This window comes from Solea senegalensis, linkage group LG14 (assembly GCF_019176455.1).
Source record: "Solea senegalensis isolate Sse05_10M linkage group LG14, IFAPA_SoseM_1, whole genome shotgun sequence".
Taxonomy (NCBI): Eukaryota; Metazoa; Chordata; class Actinopteri; order Pleuronectiformes; family Soleidae; genus Solea; species Solea senegalensis.
Window position 1 is genome coordinate 16,797,129 of NC_058034.1, and position 22,146 is coordinate 16,819,274.

Here is a 22,146-nt window from a genome sequence, read left to right on the forward strand (position 1 = left end):
ACACATGCAGAAAACACATTGTGGTATAGTTTTGATTAATGTTTTCCTGACAAATATGACTTTATCCATTCTGCTATTGCCCAGTTTTTAGTCATCAAAAAAGGAAAACTTTATACATGTTTAAACAATTAGGAAATACAAACAAAAAAAAAGGATTGTGGAACTTAAGATTGGTGTAAAAAAAGATGTTTTCTATTGCTTTTGACACTTCTGTGGTGTTGATCGGGAGTCTTACCTTATCACCTTGGTACCCCATCTCCCCTGGTTCGCCCCTTGGTCCCACTTCACCCTGAATTTTACAGTATTACAAAGAGATATAACACAACACTACCCTGCCACAGTCATCACAAAAAAACTGCACACAAAGTGTACACTTTAATATGTAAAACATGTAGTTACAACACATAAAACATCATCAATTCTTTGATTGTATGTTGAATGTTTAAATATCGAAGGATTTCCTGCAATTGTGTCCAATTATATGTGTCGGGTTTGTCACACAGATACACTACAATAATATAAATATTTAGATCACCTTATCACCTTTCAATCCAGGCAGGCCGGCTCGTCCTGCAGGGCCCTGCCACAGACAGTAGGAAGAATGGAGGAAACGTCGAAGTGAGTTCATCCACAAATGAAGAACAACGACTCGTGATTTTACAGGATTATGACCATATGATCTACAGTATAAACCCTCTTCAGCTAAAGGACCAGCTTGATGTGCTTGTCCGTGAGTCTTTTAGCAGGATATGGGAATTTTGTGGTCATGTGTTATCACCAAATAAGGGAATGTCCTTCAATTTAATTTTATTTCTCCTCCATCTACCCTTAACAGAGTCCACTGGATTAATTTAACAACCAACAATATAGTTTATAGAATACCAAGCACTGACAGGAGCCAATGTTTAGCCTACCTGAGGTCCCACCAGACCAGGCAGCCCTCGCAGTCCCTCAGGCCCCAGGTCCCCCTGTACAGAGAATGAAGTGTACAATGGGATTTATCCATCACAGTACTAATACTTACATTTTGTTTAGCATTAAACTCAATGTGAATAAGTGCAATCACCAATTCTGTAATTAAAACAGCATTCCACATTTTTTACATAGCGGAAACCGACAGTGGACCAACCTGTCCCCCAACTGAAAAGTAAGTATGGGTCGTTTTGGCAAACCCCTGAATACGACCCATAGGTATGTTTTTAGTGCACCGGCATTTGGTATTTTCCAACTTAACTAGGCAAAGTGCTTCGTGAGGCTTAAAAAAATAATACAAAGCAAAAAAAAATACAGCAGGCAGTAAGTTACAGACAATGACATAAAAAACAAATGTTGGTCGCGTGGTGTTGTGTCAAAGTCTAACGTGGGGGTCAAAGCCGTGTATACAAGGTACCAAATTGCTGTTATTTATACTACTGAAAAAACAACAACTTACCTATCGGTCGTAATTCCTGCATATGACCCATAGTTACGTTTTGTTGGAGGACAGTCTCATGTGGACTGATGAGGAAACACTCACTGACTTTGTTCAAGACGCTAACTACAAAAATAAATGTGAAGCAGCAAAGAAACCCTTTTCCAGCAAACTCGTCTTCATCTCGCTTGGTGGTGGAGAGTTAGTAGTTTACAAACTTGAGTTTCCACTCGGAAAAGACTGTCTAATGATGAGATAAAGCGGCTAACACATTCATAAGATATTGTAGCCTTTGGTTGCTAAGTGGCTAATATTTTAAGCTAGTGCCTCGCTCAGGGAGCCCATGCACCGTTTTAGTCTGGAGTGGTGAACTAACTTCCACAATTCGCTTCACAGTAGAGGATGAAAACACACAATTTCTTACACAAAACTTTTGAAAGTTCAAATGAAATGCGCAATGCATTTATGAAGAAGTGAAGCTAGTGACAGAGATAAGTATGGTGAAGCCCAAACACAGTGGTGTCCCACTGGCTTATACACAAAATAACCTAGCTAACTAAATGTAGCATACGGTACATGGGATTCCTTTCATACTGTTTCTTTAAGACACCAGGCAAACAGCAAAGACGGAGTGTGACTCATGCAATATGCTGCAGTGAAAACAAATGCAGCAAAAATTAAAAAGCTGAAACATCTTATCTGACTTCTCTAAAGATTGGCCAACAACTAAAAATGTCTCTATCAAAGCACTTTTTTGTCTCTCTCAAAAAAATGAAACTGTCAGTTTTTCCAATACGCACAAAAGTGTAAGTAAGAGGCAAGTGAGAAAACATCCTTCATGTTACGTCACTAAGGACATGTGGTTTCAGCTAGCGAGTCCATCTGGATCTTGTAAGGCCGGTGTTTGATGTTGCAGTTCCTCTGTAGTACTGCAGCAGTACGGACACATTAATCAACTATTACTGATTTTATTGCTGCAACACATTTATTCAGTGTGGCACCAGGCAGTGACTGAATAGATGCATGAACAGGGGAAAGTTTGTGTTTCTTTGCAGATATATCACAAAATAAGAACATCTGATGACAAAAGTGACATCACTCACACCCTCGCACACTTTAACCCTAACTTTACTGAATGCGTGAAGCGATAGTGTTCATTTGTTTTTGGCCCGCAATGTTTTCGAAAAATTATTGGATTTCAGGGATTTCATGAAATGCAAGTGCTGTGCATCACCACAAAAATCGGCACAGCATCGCGAACTCTATTATTATAATGTATTGTCATAGTTTTGCTGTGTGTGTGTGTCCTTTCCTCAATCATGGCATGTGGTGGATCTCCACACCTGCACTCAGTCTCTTTATCACCTCACTGCTTTATGGGAAAAAAAACTCAGTTGGCCACTCATCTCTATGAGTTATATTCTCAATCAAATTCTTCTAGTGAAACCCGATACTAATACTATTTCCACCCTCTGCCTAGATCCACCAGCGCCTACCATCTTTTTAACAACACTTCAATAAACTTTAACCAGAACCGTCTTCTGCCGTCACTGTTCTGCTTTTATCAGTGTCCAGCACCAAACAAAGCTGTAACAGGTGTGATGAAAAAGCACACATGGAAATAGTGGTGGGGATTAAAAATAAAAGAAAAAAATCCTCAAATTATCATCACCCCATGCATCATATAATCTTGTAGGATTAACAGGAATGAACAAGCATCACCACTGTAGGCGTTACGGAGATACGCAAGACAGCAGATCTTCACACACCTTCAGCTCATACACACATGGTGTCAGCGCAACATCCGAGCCAAAACACTGTCATTACCATAGTTACACCACAAGCACTTACAGTAAAGGGGCACATGACATGACAGCACAGAACAACATACTGTACAAGCATGACTTCACAAGCCTTGGTGGATTATTTCCACCTTATGTGGACATAATTGTCTGAAGATATGTGGTACTTTTCTTGTCTTGAAGACCAACCAATGCCCTCAACACTACATTGAAACAGAGCATCTCCAGTATATATAGTATATAGTCATTATTTTGATCACACATCTGTCATGACTGGTTACACACTGCAGGGTTAGGGTTAGACACCTGAAGGAACATGGGGTTAAGTGTCTTGCCCAGGGACACATCAGCATGTAGACTAGCGGAGCCAGGGATCGAACCCCCGCCCCTAACCTTCCACTCCTATGCCAGTAAAGAGGAGAAAGTACTTTTATGCAACTGTTACTTTTAACAACTATGATTTACAATTACTGCAAACAAGAAAGGTTAAATAGTAGTGACACACACAGGAAAGTTAAGTTAAGTTCTTGGGTGATTACTCAAAGCTCTCTGCAATGTTAAGTTATTCATTTAGTAATTCATTTTTGTGCCTTGAAACCTTGAATAACAATGATTATTTTGTAGAAACTGTGAAAATCAACAGAATCTGCAACATAAACAATTTATCTTTAAATCTCCTCCATGTTGCAGCACTATCTCTGCATCTTAAATATTTAGATGGAGGGAATTAATCCAGGGTTATTCATAGCTGTGGGGATATTCTCTATATTTTAACTGCGCTACCCTTTCCTTTAACCTTGTTAAAGGAAAAGTGCTGTTTCAGTAAAACGTAAATAATTAAATACAGTGTGTGCATTTCACACGTCGGACTGTGTCAGTAGTAAATATGACTTACAGCCAGATTTCATGGTGAAAGGAAAGGAAACCCTACCCTGCCAGATGTCTCTAGTGCCACAAGTGACCCTACAAACACCTCAATAAATCCTAGTACTGAGTCGAGAAATATTGCTCCGCATACTTCTCAAAAATTAACACGGAAATGTTTTAGAGGCCTCTTTGAACTTGGACATTTTAACAGTGGCAGGTTTACACAGCTACAATTCATAATGCTTTCCATTAAGTCTCTCCCAGTCGGGAGTTTGTTTGTACTTAACATTGGCAGCTAAGTATATTAATTAATGGATTTTTATTCCAGAACTGATCTTTGAAGTGCTCCTTTCACTGCATGCTTTTTTTTTTTTTTAAGGGTTGTTGTGTGATTTTGTCACGTCAGAATGTGTTCCTAGATCAGACAGGTGCGGAGAAGTAAGACATTTAAACCCCACAGACCCTGACATAAGATTCCATGATGGGTACCACTCACAGGTAGAAACACTCTGCTACTTTTACTGTTAACTGCACCTTTGTCTTGTTTGTTTCATGTTAAGCCATTCATACTCATAGTACTGCATTGTTATTAACGGGTATTGCTAACCAGTTCTGTTCTTGTACATGTTTATTCTTCTTTTCTGGAATGCAGGAACTCAGCGATGACGTCATTCCGACTTTTGATGAAAATGCGCCATATATGATATGTGGTCATGTGACATGCAGCTTTTTGTCTGTCTATACACCTGCGCTGACGTCCTCTGGAGATAAATAAATCACTGAGAATAGCTCCCCTTTCTCAATTTCAACTCAATAAAGGTGCATCTCATCTTATCTTACAAATGTGACGTTTCCTGTTGCTGGTGACGCACGCAAAATGTTATTGGTGTTGTTTGCAAGGGCAGTTAATATGAACAATACGGCTGATAATCTGAACATAGCCCTAGTTGTTGCAATACATTTTTAAATTCTGGTCACAGAGTGCGACGCAGGAATGAAGCGACTGTTGCAGATTACCAGAATCTTTGTGCATCTCTTTCTGGACAGTATCTGCTTTGCTGACAAAAACATGTCTAAATTTCCATGACTGAATGAAAACTTATGTATAAGCAGACTGGTATAAAGTACCTAAAATTAATACTTCAGTAAAATGATCTTACCAGATACCAAGTCACTTTTTATAAGATGACTTACTTATTATAAAGTATATGACATTTACTGTCAAAAGTATCAAAAGTAATGGTAGCTCAGTGGTAGGGTGAGTTGTCTTTCAACTGTAAGGTTGTGGGTTCAATTCCTGGCTCTGCTAGTCTACATGTGTCCTTGAGCAAGACACTTATCCCCCATGTTGCAGCATGTGAATGGGTGAATGGCAAAACTGTAGTATAAATCAGCTCATCAATAGAAATAGAAATAGAAATACAGACCATTACCAACTCTGCTTCTTGAGATTGTATTTGGTAGTAAAGAGTAACAAAAATATACGTGAATTTTGTACCTAAGTACAGTAACAAAGTAGTTATACTTCAATACATTACAACAGTGTGTATAAGTATCTACTGATACTACAGTAGACGTCATAGCCACAGTGATACTGCTATAACACTGTAATCTACAGTCTCCACTCTCTGGATATCTACCTGAATGTCTCCTTCGTTTTTCAGCAGTTTGGCTCAACTATTGACCTGTTTTTGTACGCAGCCAAAAGAGCTCTTTCCATAACCCGATTCATACGAGTCCCTGCGGATCACAGAGGCCTTATCAACAGCCAGACTCAAAATGCATGTTATATTTGTTACAAACACTTGGAAGACACACAAGTGGAGTTCAAAAACAAAAAAATCCTGGCTTACATCTTAGGGAAAAATAGCTGGCATAAAAAACGCCATTAATCATTCGTGTAGCAACACGGCACATCCTTCCACAACCTAAACCACAATCTAATGACTAGAGAGACAGACAAGCGGACTGAATGAAAGGTGAACAGACTGGTGATTTTGAACGCAAGTAAAAGGTGAGAGCAAGGAAGAACTGTGAGCCAAATAACAGACAATTGGAAAGAAACAAAAACAGTGCCTATAGGCAAAGGAAATCCAACACATTAATGGGACGATAACAGAAATGATAAAAAAACCTGACACTTACCCTTAGACCGGGAAAGCCGCCAATGCCAGTCCCACCAACAGGCCCCTGTGAAACATCACAGCAACATCCTAAGTACACAGGACAGGACATTTACAGTATTTTACATTCCTACTTTGGAACATACTGGAAGTGTGTCTGTGTGTTTTAATGGCTAGCCTCATGGTCAGCATCTCTGCGCCAACTGCCCCAAATATGTTTTTAATGTATTATTTATGTGAACACAACTATGAATCCTAAGACTTATTTCACCTACTTAGAGAGTTATCCTGTATGTACGGAGAGAGAGAGAGAGCATTGGAAATGAGTAAATTGATTTGCGCAAGCAGAATTATTATATGAGTAGTATTAGACAAAAAAAAGAGAACGAGGACAATGAGTTCTCACCTCTTTGCCATCAGGACCAGGAGGCCCCCTCTCTCCTACATCACCCACCACACCCTGCATGGGAAGAACATCCACATTCAGTTGAAAGGCAGGACAACCACGTCTACAAGACTATATAACAATGCAAAAGTTCATTTTGGGGATTTATATCTCATTCCCCGACTTTCTTGTTGCGTAATCTGTGTGTTCTGTATCCAGACCGATGCAATGGCATCTAATCTGCACGGACACGCCGTGAAAACAACGCTTATTTCATGAAGCAGAATTAGTAATGATGAGCTTGTGAACTGGCTTACAACACCTCCTTGGGCCACAGACTTCTGTCAGCCAGACATTGCTTAGTGGTCAAGAAGAAAAAAAAAACCTTAAGATAAAACAGACACTGGGCCGCATGCCCACTTGGCAACTTTTAACACAGAGAAGCTAAGGCTTATTTTTATTTTCTTTTTTTTGCAGTGTTAACTTTTCACAGTGTGAGAGCCCAACTTAGACATTCCATCTGTCTCTATCTTAATCTAACTGTAATTTTAGTTTAGTGTCACTGGAGCAGGGACTAAGCCAGGATACATGCTCTTCCAATGTGTTCTGCCACATTTTGAATCGTGTTAAAACATCTAAAGAGTAATTCCTCTTGTATTTCCTCTCCTAGCACTGTAATCACTGGCCTCAGTGCAGTTTTAATAGCGCATTCAAAACAGATGCAGCACACAAGTTAATATCCTTTGTATCTTTAGTGGAAGTCAAGTACAGCCACGGTATTTTAGAGAGGACATGTTGGTGTAGGAATGATAACAGCTCCGTTTTTACAATATCCCTGATTATCATAATGAGATAATGCAGACAATGCTACCTGCAGATGACTCACTGTAGTTATAAACAAAGGACAAATAAGAACATTTTTCTTTTAAGATGCAACTATGAACTACTGCAGGAGTCACAATTGAGTCATTATTACGTGTCTTCCTTTAGGGCCAGGTTTTCCAACAGGACCAGGTATGCCCTAAAAAGAAAAACAGATGATGAATATCTGGTGGTGATGTGACAAACATAAAATCATGTTGGCTTCTGTCAACCCTCAGTCAGTGATGTAATGAAGATTCAACAAGGAAATTAGAGGGAAGGCATAAGGTAATAGGTTTTTACTGGTAATGACACTAACGACACTGAAATTATGATTAACTAGGTGCTTAAATGTCCAGTGTGTGACAGAATTTATTGGCAGAAATTGAACTACCATCTTTATTTTAAGGGTTTTCTTAGCCTTAGAATTATGGATGGCCAATTATTGCCCATTGAATACAACTCTTATACAGTATCTACAGTACAAGGCTCTTCAATCTTGTTTCTACAGCACAGGCCCACCAAATTAACTGGTTTTGACAAAAAGGTAGAGAGTGTGTGAGAATGGACCGAGTTGTGAAAGAGTCTGTATATCCTTTCTGGTACGCAAAGGCCACTCTTGGGATTAGATGTGACAATTTCTAACACACTGGACCTTTAATATAAACAATCACCACTCACTTTCATCCCTTCCGGTCCAAGTGGCCCGACATCACCGGGAGGCCCAATGAAACCCTGCAAATCAAATCAAATCACAACATTAGCAAAAAAACACAACAACACATTGTTAGTAGTGATTCATTAAAACGAGGTGTGTAACTTACTAGTTTTGCAGACTGGTCTGTCACATAATTTGGATATAATGAGTGCCTGTATGCCTACTACTGTCTGTAGTTTGGCTAGAAGTGTGTATAACATCTGCTAATGAGTTAAAAAAGGGCATCACACTGTCACACTTTCTACATGAATTCTCTCTGTTTCTGACATATTACAGATCTTGATTAAACCAGTGTGAAATTATGGAGAAGTATTTGTGGCAATTACACATTCTACAAAATCTAGAGTGGCCCTTCTGACATAAAGATTTGTGTACCATACATACTATACAAAAACATAAAATAATCACATGAGCAATATTCAGGATCACAATTATAACCATAAAAACCCACACAATCCCGTAAATCAGCAAGAACAAGAATGCATGAGTCATTGTCCCATGTTTTTTTTTCTCTCTCCCTCTGAATTACCTGTGCACTGTGTTTTTGGGGCTCTTTTTTTAACAATGACCGCCTCAGTCTGACATTAATCCCACCTATCGTCTTTCTCTGCACTGCACCACTCCACTTAAGTCCCGTCTCTCACTAGCTCATTTGACCTCTTTCTCTCTGTTTTCATAGTCCCATCTGTTTGTTCTTCCATCCACTTCTTTCTTTTTTTTCTTCTTGTTCTCCCGTGTTGAGGGTATTACTACGTGCTGAGGAATGAACACACTAAGAAGAAACAGTCGGCCTGTGCAGAGACAACCCAGAACCAGGACAAGTCCCCCCCAAAATCATTCTCCCACCAGGCAGTGTGTTTCTGTCAAACAGTGTGACAGAGATTCTACTCAGATCCTGCATGTGAATCTTTTCTGGGATCAAGGTTGAAGTCTTGACACTGTCCTAATCCAGTCAGGAAATTAAAAGTATTCAATCCACCACTGCTGGAAAATAAGACAGGACGAAATTAAAGCAGGGAGCTACTTGTACTTACACGGACACCTTTTGGTCCTGGGTTACCTTCTGGCCCAGCTGGGCCCTGCAAAAACAAATCACAAATGCAAGCTCAGTAATTTTACATAGTGGGACAAACCTTTATACACAAGACTTGACAAAACAGGCCTGACTGACGACTACAAGAAAACTGCCTGTCCATAGTCTGCACACAGGATTGGTTAAATGGTAAAACATTGACTTAGATAGCTTTGATTTAAGTGGAGATAGGGGTATTAAAATGTCCCACTATGGTTTGATTCATTATCAAACTAGGGTGGGATCGTGAAATTCTGCAAGTCTAGTTAAATAATGGGAAGCACTGGTAATAATAGCATTTTTACACAGGTTAAAGTTGAATATATACATTACTCACTGTGACCTACTTAGTCACAGTTGCTCTATATGACAAAAAAGCTAGGAATGCATAACATTTCAGGCTTCTCCGAGTCTTTTCTGAGGTGTTGTTTGTCACAGAGTTTGGACTTTGTAAGTTGGCAGGTACTCAACACTCACAAACTCAAAATCTGAGAAGCATGATAAGGAAATTTGAATTCCCAATATATATAAAAAAAACGCTTTAAGGAAATCAGAAATAAGGGTGATTCATGCAAGCTATCATTTTTTTGCATTGTATTTTTCACTGCACCTGCCTGCCAGGGTAACCTGCAGCCCCAGCTTCCCCGGGAGTTCCTGGTATGCCCTGCAGAGAAGAAAAGAGTGAGTGAATGGTGAAAGAGAGATTAGATGGATGGATAAAGTGAAAGAGGAGAAGACTGCTACCAACGTTGCCAACTGAGGAATAAAACAAGCACTGTTCATTTTGAACAAACCCAATGAGGACAACCTTGTCCACTAACTGGACATTCCTTTCCTGTTCTTTTAGTAAAAAATAGAAAATCTTTTGAAACCTTCATAACATTTTAAGGCAACTAATAGAAATATGAATTCCGCTACTTACTTGTTCTCCTGGCAAACCAATTGGCCCTGGATAACCTTTAGGACCCTTGAATATGGAATAAAACAATTTATTGTTAGTTTATCCAAAACTAATTATCCTGCTATGCTAGGAGCTCTAAGGCTGTTATGTATGTTCCCCATAATCACACTGTAGCAAATTAGTAGCGTGAAGGCAACTCAGTACTTTCTGAATTCAGAGTTTGACTAACTTGATGATGATATTCAATAGACTGTCAAGGGAACAAAACAAAAAGTGTCCAAAACACCAGTTAATTACCAATCAAGTGATGTTTCGGGGCCAAGCCCTTCTTCAGACAAGGAGAAATGCTGCACTGTGTGCCTGCACTAAGTCACATGACTCAAAAAAACCTATAGTGTCAAATTAATGTTGTCATTTTATCAGTCCTGCCCAGCACCAAGTGTCCCTTTGCACATTTTCTCCAATTCCAGGGTGATCACAAATTCATCCTGAGGAGAACATACATGTCCGCACCAAATGGTCTGACAATCCTGTAATTGTCCACACTTCCCCTCAACATCTTCTGCTGCTGCTGCTGCTCAAGGAAAAGTGATGGAATTACCAAAATATTAAGATTCTATTCGGAAGAAATGAATGTCTGTACACAATTACATGGCACCCCGTGCAGCTTTAAACATTGCCTTTCCCTTGAACAATAATTCATACCTGGTTAAGAGTTAATAAAAAGGACTGGTGGAAATCCACTTGAGAGAAACTGACAAGATACCCGATGATTGCTAAGGGATCTATAAATATTTCATACCCTCTTACCTACAGGTAGAAGTTTGGCACCACTAAAGTCTGAAGGATGGTCTGAAGGATTTTAGGGTCTAGCCAGTCAGAATTCTGCCTGCATATTCCCAAGTATGCATATGGCTTGCACTTACTTTTATTATGGGTATTGGCATTAGCTGAGATTGTGCAAAAGGAAGCGCATTACATGTACTGTATAAGATGGGTGTGCTTCAATTAGTCAGTCTCAATTTCAAAAGAGATTCCAAATTAAAACCATTTTATCCCATTTGTGCTGTATCGTGTACCTACTAAAGAACGAGGACTTCTACATTCATTGTTTGTTAATCAAGAGCTTTTCCACTCACATGATTGTCAACAACAAATGTTTATAGCTTTAAAACACAAGGTCAGGGTCAGGTCAGTATCCCGCCCAGAGACCTTGAACAGTGCGACTGATTGTTGTGTACATCTGAGGCTGAGACACGTGAACCCTCGCACTTCGCTTTATAAAAAGGGCCACTTGGGACTAAAGAGCAAAGGCCCCAAGTCAGCAATTTCCTCTGAAAATACCTAACAGGGCATAGGTTACGTCCTGAGTATATTAGGTTCAGCTACTGAAAACACTAGGACGGCCTCCTGGGACACAAGGTGGTGGCAAGCTATAGTGGATTCCAAAAGATTTTTGTACCTCACCATATGTAGAGACGAGACTCTCAGCAACAATAAAAGGCTACTTGGACAGCTATGTAGACAGAGCTACCGGGACAACAGGATGACCTTTGTTGAAGTCTGTTCTGCATCAAAACACCATAAGTTGGGGTCAGCCAGTGTCTGTCTTTCTGAGACATGACGACTGCTGACCTTCAGAGGCATTCTATATTATGCATGTCATTGACACTCTGACCCTGAGCAGAGTGCCTTTCCTCTTTCAGACGTCTTTTGGCCTCCAAACCTATCAGGTTTTTAAGCAAGAGAGTAAAACACATCTGAACTGTCAGCTCTGAGGCTCACGCTGAGAGGGGAAGGCAACACACACTCTTTAAAATATACACAACAGCTGACAGAATCCCTTCACATTAAACAAAAATAGCTTCTGACCAATTCCAAGTCCTCCTCGCGTTCTTCTATCTTCAGCTGCTAATTTACACAAAGGCAGGTTATTTATCTCTTTATGGACACCAATAGAAACACCATCTAATGGTCTGTAGAGCTGCAGCTAACGATTATTTTCATAATCGATTAATCTGTCAATTATTTTCTCAATTAATCGATTAATGGCTTGGTCCATAAATATCAGAAAACCTTAAAAAATGTTGATCGGTGTTCGTCAAACCTGGAAATGATGATGTTCTCAAATGTCTTGTTTTGTCCACAAACCAAAAATATTAACTTTTAATGATTTCTCTGTTATCCAGAGCAAAGAAATTAAGAAAATATTCACATTTAAGAAGCTTAAACAGTCGGAAATCTTGTTTTTAATCATGAAAAAAGCTTCAAACTGATTAATCGATTATCAAAATAGTTGTCGATTAATTTAGTAACGATCGAATAATCGTTTCAGCTCTAATGGTCTGCACTACTTTATGAAAATAAATACGATATGACAAACACTAAACTAACATTGGGTCATCTTACCGGTAGACCTAGAAATCCCTGTGGCCCTGGCAAACCTGGTGGACCTCTGTCTCCCTAGATAGAGGAGAAAAAAGTGATAATTTAAGACTCTGACAGATTTAAAATCTATGTGATACTTCCCAAACAAACGTATTTAATCATGTATTTATTATTCAAGTGGTACTGAAAGACACCTAAATCAAATAGAGCTATTCCCAATAGCTCTATTTAATTGAGTCACCAAATGCAGAGCTGTTGACTCGTCTTACCTTTTCTCCTGGTGCAGCCTGACCTGGAGAAAGTCCAGGGTCTCCTTTTGAGCCCTAAAATAGAAACACAACAACCCACTTTTTTGGATGGTGATTTAAAAAGGGAAAACATTGTAATTGTCACAAAGGTTCCTCACATTTTTACCAAGCCAAATGTGAACGTAAATCAACTCCTTCGTGAACTTTTGTGAACATGCCTCTTGGTTCCATTCATAGTAATTGTGTCGAGTCCTTCAAGCCTCTGGCCATAACTATCCACATGGCTAAAATACTATATGCCGATGATATAATGATATGTTTGTCACTACCTCAGGTTTGTCAATGAACAGAACACATTGGTTAAGTTTCTGATTCAGGCATAGAAACATGTCCAATGTGATCATTAGCAAATAAAACCGGGAATGTGTGAGCTACCATCTCTGCTCTACATGTCCCCCACACTTCTTTCATCTCTTCAGACACTTATGTCTTAAACACTGTCATTCAGCTACACATTGTGATTCAGCTCATCTTATTTATCTATTTATGTTAATTATTTTCAATGCCATATATGGCACTGCTATTCTTGGAGAGGGGGATCCTTCACTGGTGTCTCTACCTGGGATTCTGGCTCTGCTTTTTTTTGGGTCTGTGCGCATAAGGTGCGGAGGACCCTATTGAAATTAAAGGAGTTAATATTCAATCTGAAAGTGGTTCGGTGAAAGTGCAGCAAAAAATTGGACGTGGGAGGGGCTAATGAAAACGGGTAAAAAAAACATTTATTTGGTGATATTTTGAAATGTTTCAGATTTTTAGGACAAAGGCTAGTTTTGAAGAACAATTCCAAAATCCAAAAAGAACCAGAGAAACATCTTTTTCACGTTCATCTTGTTCACTAACTCCTGGTGCTTTCTTCGTGACTAATGCAGCTTCTGACACACAAAGGTTGTCAGTATGTGTTCCAAACAAGTATTAAGACTGACTGAGAGTCAGTGAGCCATAAAGCTCGCAGAGTGGGAAAGCACACATTCTACTGAAGCATAAAACAAGTATGAAAAAAAGTCAATAGTGCATGAAGTACATTGAAAAGGCTCTTTCAAATCCTACACACACATTGTCATAACATTACAGACTGTGCTCGAAATATAATGTCAACTCAGTGCCTCAGACTACAATATATTCCTCTATTTGTCCTGGTAACAAATTACATTTTAGGAGTAGATGTTTTCCACAGTGAGACAAAGACTCTCTCAATCCCCAGTCCACCTCCACAAAGGGGTTTTGTGGGTGTAAGAATGACTCACTCAATTCACGAAGGTACTAGATACACTGAATTTGGTTTTGTATATTTGAACATGGGTGTACAAGCTGAAGGAAGAGCAAGATAGCAAGTGACTCTACTTCTACCTAACCTCATGATCGGTCATTTAACCTCGGTCAAATGTCCACAGCACAGCAAGGTCATAGGTGACATAAAAAACAAACCAATCCATCTCCCCACTGCCATCTGACTACTTGAGGGAGAAAACAGAACATTCCTCACGGTAAGGCAGGTGAAGTGATCATAACTCATGACATATACCTTTGTACTGATAAAAATCCCAAGCAAGGAGGTTTCCACTCCCAGGCTACAAGTTTCACATCAGAAGACAAAGGAAGACAAGAAGGATCCACCATTTGTTCTTTGTTCTTTCTCTGTTCCCTCACTGACAGCCCTGTGTTTGCAGCTACTCTGTGGTAACCAGTAAAGACCGCAGTCACCACACACATCAGCACAGAGCTGCACATAATATATCCTTTACAACTATTCCAACGATCTGTTATACTTATCAAACATTAAAACAATCTTTTCATTCAGCTTTATATAAGTGTTAGTGTCATGGCTGGATACAGCTATAGCACTAGTCATATATTGAGTTCCTTCTGACCATTTGCTGGGTCAACAACTTAACGTGTACACACTTGAATGACCATAATTCAGTCTGGGAGAAACGTGTCGTACAGAAGGCAAAAGTAATTGCGTATCATGATCATGTCCTTAACGGTAAATTCTCACTAATGCTGGCGGGAAGATGCCACGACAACCTCTGAGCAAGACAAACCGTGAGCCTGGGTAGCTACCTTGCGCTGGTTGTTTACCTTTCCTCTGTGAATGTATGTAAATGTGTACATGGCCAGTGGACTAAAGGAAGACTATAGTTTTCTAGATCTGATCCACCAACCCAAGGTGTTGACAGCAAACAACCACCCTTGCCTCTTCCAGTCTTTTCTCCTAAACCTGTGACATGACACCAGTTCCTAATCATCTTAACATGGATGTGTCACATGTAATAATGAGTAATAACAACCAGCTTGTCAGCCACTATTTATGGACCATTCCTGGGGTTGTGTTGTGTCCGTGTGTTGGATGGACTCATCTGAATCATCTTCAATAAGCAGTGAGAAGACCACTCACCTTAGGCCCAGGAAGTCCTGCCTGTCCTGGATTACCATGTGGACCGCTGGTACCCTGAACAGATGCAGACAGAGAGGAAACACAACATTAAAATGATGTAGCCAAACAAACCATTGACATTTAGGATGAAATGTGAGACAGCGACATGTCAGTGCACTCCTTGTGCACCCCTGTGTTTCCTCAATGTGCATCAGGGAACGTCAGTGGCTTTCACAGACTATATTTTCAGCTCCACATAACTCTGTGATTCTCAGTGTTTAGATCCAAGTGGTATTCAATCATGCCATAACCCATTAGAATCTGAACTCTAATTTGGAAGCCATACCATAAACAAATCAGGTAGAGTTCCATTCAAACTCACTTCTTTTTGTGGAATTGCCCCCTGGTGGCTATTCAGTATATTGCTACATCCAAATTGACTTCAGTGAGGAAACCAGAAGACTACATTCAACTCCCATACTGCACACAAGAAGTGACTTATTTCATGTAAAACACAAAGAAGTGCCCAAGTTCAAACATTTCAGAGGTGAACTCTTCTACCCGCTGTTTACTTACAAATGCTTCCTCAATTCCTCCTTCACCGACAACACAAAAAATCACCAAAAGTCTCGCACAGAAGCTTTAAAGTCTGACGAAGTTAAGACTCAGCGGCAGCATATTAAGACGACTTCTTTGTGCTGAGGCAGCAGAGGTATAACCACAGTATCACACACCCCCCTCAGCTTCCCACCACATAATGAGTCCAAGTCGCCCCCTGTCTCTACTTAATGACTTAGCCTGTGGGCTTAAAAGTACGTTCCTTATCAGCCATGTGCTTTTCTCAGCCTTTTTACTATGAGACTTTCTCCTCTGTCTACCAGCCTGTCGTATCATCTATCAGCGTTTTAGTCTACCTGTGTTTACTGTCTACAAGCAGCAGAACATCTACACCTTCACATTTGACGTTGAAAAAAACACAGTCATACTCATTTGACCCGAGTCAGTCTGTCAACACTGGAAACATGTTAACACGCTAAAACAATGCAAGGTTGTCAGTCAAAGATGATCTGTCAAGGTATTACATGCATTACATTTCTGTTCCATTCATTTACAATACAATAATAATTTAACTGTCTGCCTCAAGATCATCATCACTCTTGTCACATTAGTTGTTTTGTTGTGTGGGAGTAAGGGAATTGCCATTAAGAATTTAAAAACGTTGAAAATGAATGAATGGATCAATCAACAATATCATCTTTATGACATAGGCGTGTCATATCTCTGAAACTCACATTTCAGTAAGTCATTTTTGCACCAGCAGAGGGCGTACATCAACCAAAGTAGTCTCGCACTTAACAGAGGAACAGACGAAGAAGAAGAAGAAGTGAAAGTGCTGGGAAACAAATGTGAGGAGAGATGAAGCAAAATCTGAGCTGCACCGCCGGCCGAGGCAGAGCGCCACTACACATCTGCAACACGGGCGCAGGACAGTGTAGATGCAGCCATGGTGCTACTGTTTTGGGAAAACCATTATTGCTAATTCCAATTCCATGTAACAGCAATGAGAGCAGAAGTGAAACACTTCCCTGGTGACAAACTCAACACTGAAGTGTGCTTACTGGTGCAAAGCAAACACCTAATGATTCCCCAGTTTATCCAGGTAGTATCTGTGTAATGCATGACGTGTGGCAATTTTTTTAGGGTATTTCTCGTGTGATACATTTTTTATTAACGACTGGTAAAGGAAAGTGTAGAAAATTTGCTACGCTTTTTGTGGGAGTATTTGGTTTCGGTTACAGTTGCTCTGTACTTAGTAGTTCCTGTTAATTGTGTACATTCTTAGTCTGTACGTTTACGTCTAATTTTTCCCAAATGGACTCATTGGTTTGCCATGGTAGCGCAGTGGCAAACATTGTTGCCTCACTACAAGAAGGTCACTGGTTCAGACCAAGGACCTTTCTAAGCAGGGTTTGTATGTTCTCCCCGTGTGTGCATGGGTTCTCACCAGGTACTATGGCTTCCTCCCACAGTCCAAAAATGTAAACTGACCATAGGTGTGAGTGTGAGAGCGAATGGTTGTCCATTTCTGTATGTTGGCCCTATGATGGACTGGTGAGACAGGAGAACTTCTGTAAGTTCCAGAGCAACTTCTGCAGATGTTTGTATTCTCACGTTCAAGATCGACCACAAACGTGTGCATTCAGCAACAACACTCAACACAAACAAAGCCAATATTCCAACACTAATAAGCAAATGATTGTCCGCCTCCACATCTATTTAATTAAAAACAATACATAGCTTATCGGTAATGATGTTTCAAGCTGATGTTATTGCATGCTGCTCTCTATAAACACTGATGATGCTGTGCAGGCTCAGGCTTTTACGAAGACCAAAAATGGAGAATTTATAAAGCTTCCCTGAAACACACAAACCACATTCATTTAGTAAAAAGTGTCTTGTTCTGTTTAAATGTGCCTTAAGGGCCTGTAGCTTGATCACAGCATTGCATCATGACAGCCTTGGCAGTTGCATACAGTACATTCTCAAGATTAGAGTGGAGAAGCAGCCTGTGCCGACAACACTGCAGCTGGTTGCAGCTGGACGCACCTGGGAACTGTTTGGTAACTCGCGCTCGATGCTCAATAGGTGCCGACATGTAAACAATGTTCCCTGCATCCTCGGAAGAGATTATCTCATTGTCGTCTACTTTTACACGACAAGGTTTCTTCCTGAGTTTAATCACAGGTGTCAGCACTTCCTTTATTTTTACCAGACAGCTGCCTTACAACAATAAACACAGGCAGAACACACGTTACCTGTACACTGCCAGACTAAAAGTGGCCAGTCTACGTCTCAAAATATACCACTTTGAACTCAAAGATCTTTTCTCCTCTTTTTCTTTCTTGAAGCAGGGATTTACAATCTTTGGACTGCATTTCGTTACAGAGCTTAATGCCAAGTGAATTGCAGTAACATTTTAGAATTTGCACAGGTTTTTTCCCCCGAATAAAAACTTGATTCACAAACTGACATAATGGATACAAGATGGTTTTGTTGATTGGCCAAATCATACCATTTGTCTCTATCATAGGTCATGCAGGAATGTAACTAATCATGTATAATGCTTGAAGTTTGTCCACACCCTGATCAAAATTGTCTCACTTCAGAAAATAATTGCTTGAGTAATCACTTGTCCCTGCCCCTTGCTTCTTCCTTCCTTGGTCAAGCAGGGGCCAGGGGCCTGGAGTTGCTGGCTGTGGAACTGGTCTGGTTCTACCTCGCTTCACTGTGGCTCATTGTGGTGCACCCATCCTCATGGGGATACTGTGGTGGGCCGTGGTCTCTTCCCTCGGCGGTGGCCAGCACTGTGTTGGCATGCTCCTGGGTGGGAGTGGGGGGGCATTGTGCTGGGCTTGCTGTGGACCAGGTTGCATCACGCCCTGGAACTGGTCCCCACAGTTCTAGAGTGGGACAACCTATGGCCGGCTTGGGGGCCTACTGTGTCCCTTGGTTGGGGGGCTCCTGTCCCCATCTAACTGTGCCTCATTATTATCCCTTTGGTGTTAAGCCATGGCTGTGGCCGTCTCTGTCCTGTCCTGTCCGGGGGTGGATTGGCACAGGCCTTGCTATCTCCAGTGGGTGGTGGGCCCTGTGCCTGGAGTACGGGCTTGTCGCCAGTGCACAGTTGTCTGGACCTCTGGTTCGGCCTCTGCCCCAGTTGCCTCTTGTCCTCTGAGGGCTGGCCCTGTGCAGGAGGGTTCCCACCTTGTTGTTTGCCTGATCTCACGTGGGTCAGGCTTATGACTGTCCCTGGTTTTGTGCACTTGGGTCTTTCCTGCTGGTTGCCCCATGCATTTGGGTCATGGCAGGTGTCAACCATACACTAACACACCCACCCACTCATATTCTTATACCTTGTACATTGTTGTTGTCTTTGTTGCTGTCATTGTTATTATTGTTACTGTTATTGCCTGTTATACAGTTGTTATACAGTTGTCCTCTTTCTCTCTATTCCTTTGCCTCTCCCTGTCTTATTATTTTACCTCCCTCTGTCTGTCTACACCTCACTTTGCAGCATGCATTACACATTACTCACCCGAGAACCTCTTTTTCCTGGAGGACCAGGTAAACCAGGAGGACCAGGAGGACCCTAAAACACAGAGAGAGGAGAAGAAGACAAACAGACAGCGATAGAGAGAATGGGAGAAAAAGGACAGAATAGGTCAATAATACACAATAACCATCCAGCTGTTCTCATTGAGGAAGATGGGCTATATTTATCTAATCTGATACGCTCAGATAAAATCACTCTCTTTCCTCAATTATTGTTCATTTGAAATTCATGTAATAATCAGAATTATGGCCCCAGCATAGATATGGTATCCACAGTCTTACTCATACTCATGTGTTACAACTTATTTAATACTGCAGTTTTTAATTACATGCTCTCTTTAGAAAGCTCTGACTAAGACAAACAAGTCAAATGTTTAAGTTGCTGACATAATCCTTCATGGTGGGAAAAATAATGATACACATATGGAGCAAAAGCAAGTCATGTTCCAGACAATAAAAGATCAAAATCACATATTAAAGCGGAACTATATCACTGTAATTTTACAGCTGTCTGTTAGCGGAAAAGCAGCCTTGCAAGATCAGAGTCCTCAGATTCAGGAGGTCTTGTGTAGTCTTGGGTCTCACGAGAAAAATGTATTGCTTTATGGCACTACACATACAAACACACACACACACACACACACACACACGACTATCGACTATCTGACCAAGCGAGGGTAAACATCGGAGTGGCTTTTTTCGAATGGCGGGAATAGAAAAAACACTTAAGCATGCGAAACAGACAGACAGACAGACGACTTAATATAATGCTGACGACATGACGACAAAATAAATGCTGACCAGCATAGACATGGCACCACGGCTTGTGTTCGCCTGCTACAAATGCACGGTGAGTTATTTGACAGTGAGGATAAAGTGGTAGACAATGCACGGATGTATGGATGTTTAAAAATATGTACTCCGAAACTGTAGGGGGAGCTCGGATAAATAGGCGAACAAGCAACCAGACACTGTCACGAAGCGTCAAGTCACGAAGCGTCAAGTCTGTTAGTGTTTTTGTTTTGCTTAGTTTAGTTATTGTGTTAGTTTAGGTTTAAAGTCACGTTATAAGTTCATGTCACTTTTGGTGTGGGTTTGATTTTCACTTCCCCTTTTATTTTGGTAAATGTCATGTCTTCCTGTCGCGTATTTTCCTTAGTTGTTTTGACACATCTCCCCTAATTCCCTCATGCACTTCACGTGGTGATCCTTTAGTAATCACTCGCACATGCCCTTGATCCCCTCTCCCCTATATAGTGTCCCCAGTTCCCATGTCATTTGCCAGTGTGTCGTTTATGCTTTCCAGAGAACACATCAGAGTCCAAGCCTGTTTCGCCTTTTGTTTGTAGGCCAAGTCTTGTCTAGTTTGATTTTTCCTTCTGTGAAGAAGCGATTTTGATTTTGTCAAGAATAGTCTAGTTTAGTTTCTCCTTCTACGAAGAAGTGATTTTGATTTTGTTTTTCTCAAGAGGAAAATAAAGACTCTTGAATCATTCATCGTGCCTCCTGTCTCGTGCCTTTGGGTCCAAGCAGTGTTATCTCCGTTCCTAACAAAAGCTTCCCCAAAATATTTTCCATGCAACAGTTTTACTGAACGCTTTGACTGATATCCACCACCAGAGGCTGGCTGGGAACCAAACCTGATTCCTTTATAATTCTTTACTGGATACAAAAACATGTTAAAACTTGGTGAACGGCATTTTCCATTTCAGCTAGACACTGAATGAAAAAGATGAATTATCTCACATAGTATCTGTTTGATAAGGATAGGCATTCTAAGCAGAAATGCTATTTGAATACTTGATGGGCGTATTTGTGAACAATTCTAAACTCCAGTGCATGAGAGCGAGTCAAAAAAGACCCAGGTAAATGTGAGTTTACCTGGGATCTACTTCAAGATGCTTTAAAGAAATCTCAATCACTTGTATATTCTGTACATAATTTTGTTTACCTTGGTTTTCCATGATCGACTTTTTAAATTAAATAAACACTCAAATAATCAGAAAGCGTTTGATTCTTCAGACTTTCCTCAGAAAATGTCATGTCCTCTGAAAACAAACCGCCACAGCAACCAGAACATTTTGAACAGACATTTAAATATTCTATTCACTGTTGTTATAGAAGAGGTTATCGTGGGGTGCTGGAGCATCCTCATCCCCTGTCAAGAGTTATAGATGGGCACAGAGGGAGACATGAATAAAGAAACAGCTGTTTGTTCCTCTGGACTCCCACACACAGACACATGGAAACTGTGAGCAAAACACCGCCTTCGCCACAACAAGGGGGGCTGAAGAAACCAAGGTATTTAAGCAGTAAAAATGATAATATTCACATGGTTCAGCTGTGCTACCATGACAAGAGTCAAATCTGAGACAACGGATAGAATTCAAGAAATAAGTTCTTTGGAACACTGAAAAGTCAAATTTATGAATTCATGAACTTGGTCTGACTCAATATCCACTCTGATGGTTCCCAACATGCATCTTAATCACTCACAATTTAACTGAGAGACATTACATCGCTCAGCTGATGACTCACTAGTCCACACCTCCATCCTCCTGAAGTGTTCATTTTTTTCTGACGCACCAATCCAACACACTGCTTTAGCGCTTTTCACAGCAGACGTGTTTTAGCCGGAAAAGCTCCGGTGTTACTGATGAGATTAACGATGGCTCTGTTCAATTCAGGACAGTGTGACTATAGCTATGTTTACATGGACACAAGTAATCAGAATAAAAATGTGTCATGTAAACTTGCCAATCTGAAAACTCTGATCTGATACAGCCCATTTGGAAACAAATGTCAGTCCAAACAAGAGGGCTG

At 40.5% G+C, this 22,146-nt stretch overlaps 1 protein-coding gene across 2 annotated transcripts in view; it reads right to left on the reverse strand.

Annotated features, from left to right (window-relative positions):
- The window catches only part of LOC122781081 (collagen alpha-1(XXIV) chain-like), an 80,048-nt gene that overhangs the window by 41,386 nt on the left and 16,516 nt on the right, over nt 1-22,146 (reverse strand). The window contains exons 4-17 of one of the 2 annotated variants that reach the window (XM_044044584.1): nt 19,307-19,360; nt 15,232-15,285; nt 12,798-12,851; nt 12,550-12,603; nt 10,162-10,206; nt 9,850-9,903; nt 9,202-9,246; nt 8,131-8,184; nt 7,565-7,609; nt 6,610-6,663; nt 6,226-6,270; nt 915-968; nt 536-580; nt 236-289 (exon numbers count right to left, since the gene is read on the reverse strand). In XM_044044584.1, the coding sequence (XP_043900519.1) occupies nt 236-289; nt 536-580; nt 915-968; nt 6,226-6,270; nt 6,610-6,663; nt 7,565-7,609; nt 8,131-8,184; nt 9,202-9,246; nt 9,850-9,903; nt 10,162-10,206; nt 12,550-12,603; nt 12,798-12,851; nt 15,232-15,285; nt 19,307-19,360 (711 nt within the window). The remainder of the gene's footprint in view (nt 1-235; nt 290-535; nt 581-914; nt 969-6,225; nt 6,271-6,609; nt 6,664-7,564; nt 7,610-8,130; nt 8,185-9,201; nt 9,247-9,849; nt 9,904-10,161; nt 10,207-12,549; nt 12,604-12,797; nt 12,852-15,231; nt 15,286-19,306; nt 19,361-22,146) is intronic. The other variant, XM_044044585.1, reaches the window with a different exon arrangement.